Genomic DNA, 3,980 nt, shown 5'->3' with positions numbered 1-3,980 from the left:
GGCCCCTTGGAGCTCTTAACAGCTCTACAAGTAAGTGTTCTATGGAGTTACTTTTAACCTTTAAAACAAACAAGTAAAACCTAAATAAAGCAAAAAAGAAAAAAAAAACACATTCTAAAAAATTCAACCAATCGAACCAGTAAATAATACCAACAGCCTCCCTTTCCAAAAATTAGAGATGTTTTTATGCTAAAACTTAGGTAGAATTTGCTTCCTAGATTACATGTAAATATGAAATGAATTGTGGCCTTGAAATAGTTAGAAGAGACATCATCAGGTTCTGCTGTTGGCTTTTTAGGTAGTAAAATGGTAAATCTTACGTTTAATTTCATAAGAAGGGGGTTTACATTTTCCTGACCTTCTCCTTGAAGGCCAAAGCTGTTTGGCAAGAATGGGTTGTAGGATGCAGTTTCTAAAGGAAGGCTGAGATCCTTTTCTTTTCTCTCCTGTAGACTACATTTGGTCAATTTTGTGGAACCTGTGGGCCTCAATTACTCCATGTTTATTCCCACCTTGCTGAATCAGGGCACCACTGCTCAGAAAGAGAAATGGCTGCCTTCATCCAAAGGACTCCAGATAATTGGCACCTACGCCCAGACGGAAATGGGCCACGGTTAGTCCACACTGAGGGTCTCTGGGTAACCCACCTCAGGACATCAGTTAACAGTGATTGCCGGCATTTGACTTTTTTCTGCTGCTATCTGTTTGGGATTTTATTTTTAAGTAGTTAAGTTGGAATTCAACTTCTTGTTTTCTCCTATTTTCCCCAGAAACTGGTCCAGGGCTCTGGCCTATAAACATCATTCACTGTTATTTCCTAAAGTCTTCATTATTGAACAGTTTGAAAAGATGGGGTTTACAGTGCAGTAGGGAAGCCCATTATGTTACTCTGGGTCTAATGAGTAAAGACTTTGTTGGAAATTCTTCAGAGGGTTAGTGCCCCAGCAATATCTGGAAAGTGCCTCTCTGCTGTAATGCAGTTAAAGCTGTGGATTTTAATGGGGGCAGCAGGTGGTGGCAGCTACCTATCTCATCTCTCATTGCACACTAACAGGGTTATAAGGCAGTTTGGAAAAAAGTCCATGATTCTCTTCATCTGACTTCAGTCTTTTTAGATATTTTTTTCCCCTATATGTCTGGGAACTCTTGTGTTGGCAGTAATTCTTTGTTAAATTGTTCCTAAATGTCTGGCTTCCTTTAAAAAGTTTTGCTTTTGGTCTTAATGTGAAATAGGTTTGTTTTCGTAGACAAGGCCATTGGCAGGTTTGAGTGTTTGGAATTTGAGCTGCCCAGCCTCATGTCTAAGTGTCAAAATGGGAGGAGTAAAGAAAGGGAAGGAAAAAGGAATGCAGATATCAGGGAAACATCATTTTGTGTTTGATTGCTGATTTGGACGTGCGAATTGGTTTAAGGAAAGTGTTATTTATTGTCATCTCCATGGGGACTGCAGATTTCTGGTCATGGTTTGATGTTCCAGACACCTTACTAAACACTCAAGACTTCAACTTCAAGATGGTCAGTACTGAAATTATAAGCCTGAAAGAAAGGTTTGTTAAGTATGATAAGATTCTTTATTTTTTTTTTTTTGAAACGGAGTTGCACTCTTTTTCCCAGGCTGGAGTGCAATGGCGCGATCTCGGCTCACTGCAACCTCTGCCTCCGGGTTCAAGCAATTCTCCTGCCTCAGCCTCCCGAGTAGCTGGAATTACAGGCGCTCACCACCACGCCAGGCTAATTTTGTATTTTTAGTAGAGACGTGGTTTTTCCGTGTTGGCCAGGCTGATCTCTAACTCCTGACCTCGGGTGATCTGTCCACCTTGGCCTCCCAAAGTACAGGGATTACAGTCCTGAATCACCATGCCTGGCTGACAGATAAGATTCTTTTTTAGAGACGGAGTCTCGTTCGGTTGCCCAGGCTGGAGTGCAGTGGCGCCGTCTTGGCTCACTGCAAGCTCCACCTCCCGGGTTCACGCCATTCTCCTGCCTCGGCTCCCAAGTAGCTGGGATTACAGGCGCCCACCACCACGCCTGGCTAATTTTTTGTTTTTTTTAGTAGAGATGGGGTTTCACTGTGTTAGCCAGGATGGTCTTGGTCTCCTGACCTCGTGATCCGCCCGCCTCAGCCTCTCAAAGTGCTGGGATTACAGGTGTGAGCCACCGCGCCGCCTGACCTGACAGATAAGATTCTTTAGTCCTCCTCACTTGGAGTATCTGTGTGTTTGTGTACATGCATGTGTGGTGTGTGTGTGTGTGTGTGTGTTGTAATCCTGAGGTAGCTTTGTGGTATAGAATTTATTTGACTTAACAGTCATGCTATTCATAGGAGGCATAAGATGTGAAATAGTCTGAGGCTAATGGATCTGTTAAGTATACCTCTTGTTGGTCTAATGCTTCTGCCTCATTTATAAAGTAATATCACAAATATGTATTTGCCCTAATTTTTTCTTTTTTTTTTGAGTCGGGGTCTCATCCTGTGCCCCAGGCTGGAGTGCAGTGGAGTGATCTCGGCTCACTGCAATCTCCATCTCCTGGGTTCAAGTGGTTCTTCTGCCTCAGCCTCCTGAGTAGCTGGGTTTATAGGCGCCCACCACCATGCCCAGCCAATTTTGCTATTTTTAGTAGAGACGGGGTTTCGCCATTTTTGTCAGGCTGGTCTCAAACTCGGTACCTCAGGTGATCCGCCCACCTCAGCCTCCCATAGTGCAGGGATTACAGGTGTGAGCCACCGCGCCCGGCCTGCCCTAATTTTTGAAAGGAGAGAGGAAGAAAGGAAGACTTGAACTATACTGGTTTGAGGAGAACGGAAGTTGGGCAGAGATCCTGTATGGCTGTGGGCAAGTTTGCATTTGTTAGCGTTTTTGTTCCCTTATTGCTTCTAGTTTTGTTTTTTTTGTTGTTTTGTTTTGTTTTTTTTGAGATGGAGTTTCACTCTCGTTGCCCAGGCTGGAGTGCAATGGCGCAATCTCAGCTCACCACAATCTCTGCCTCCCAGGTTCAAGTGATTCTCCTGCCCCTCACCCCCCCTAGTAGCTGGGATTACAGGCATGTGCCACCATGCCCTGCTAATTTTGTATTTTTAGTAGAGATGGGATTTCTCCATGTTGGTCAGGCTGGTCTCGAACTCCCGACCTCAGGTGATCCGCCCGCCTCGGCCTCCCAAAGTGCTGGGATTACAGGCATGAGTCACTGTGCCCGGCTAGTTTTGAGTATTTTCTTGTATTTGAACCAATGTTGTCTTAATCTCTGTGGTTTAGAGAACAGTGTCCTGAGGTTAGTTTTTTTTTTTTTCTTGCTGGAATTTTGCTAATTCATATTGCTGTTCTTGGTTGACCACTCATCTTTTCCTTGGAAACAAGTCAGGTTGGTTAATTTACATCACGTGACAGTTTTACCTTCTATGGAATAGGCAAAAAGTCAACAACATCTAGGAGATCGGCAATAGAGCAACTTATATAGAATGAGATCTAACTATTTAAATTCTGAGACTTTGGAAAATGGATCAACAGTGATTATCTAACGCGGTCTCACAAAAGCAGCTATAACTTTGGGTTTCGGATTCTTTCACTTCTGGGTAGCTGCTGAGAAGTGAAGGGGCTCAGAAGTGTTCAGGTTCACTCCATGTTCCTTCTGAATCGTAAAATTCAGTCACCTACAGAAAGTCTCAGTCACCAACATTATCCTTCTTTCTAGAGTATGTCTTCTTTCCTCTTAAGACACGAAGAAGAAATTCGGATATGCACCTGCCCTGTGGGTCTGGGAGCCTTAATCAAAAGCAGAGGCCTGAGCCTGGGTGGGCTCCCCGGCCTGGGGTTCTGGAATTAAAGGAACAGCCTGGGGAACTGGGTCCATGTTATCATCCCCACCACACGTTTCTTTAGGCCACAAAACAGGTCGTTTATTTGCTCTTACAGATATCTTATCATTTCAAGATCTAGCCACTTCGAGAGATTCTTCTTGCTTTGTTTTCCTTTTTTTTTTTT

General features: G+C 43.8%; 1 protein-coding gene across 5 annotated transcripts in view; it reads left to right on the top strand.

Annotated features, from left to right (window-relative positions):
* Window positions 1-3,980, top strand: part of ACOX1 (acyl-CoA oxidase 1, palmitoyl) — a 56,023-nt gene that overhangs the window by 9,141 nt on the left and 42,902 nt on the right. For 2 of the 5 annotated variants that reach the window (XM_011948157.1, XM_011948302.1), the window contains exon 3: window positions 453-613. The exons of the other annotated variants lie outside the window; for them this stretch is intronic. In XM_011948157.1, the coding sequence (XP_011803547.1) occupies window positions 453-613 (161 nt within the window). The remainder of the gene's footprint in view (window positions 1-452; window positions 614-3,980) is intronic. 5 annotated transcript variants of the gene reach the window in all.

Source organism: Colobus angolensis, unplaced genomic scaffold (genome assembly GCF_000951035.1).
Source record: "Colobus angolensis palliatus isolate OR3802 unplaced genomic scaffold, Cang.pa_1.0 Scaffold1, whole genome shotgun sequence".
Lineage (NCBI taxonomy): Eukaryota > Metazoa > Chordata > Mammalia > Primates > Cercopithecidae > Colobus > Colobus angolensis.
Note: the sequence above shows the minus strand (reverse complement) of the source record. Positions and strands in the feature narration are given on the sequence as shown.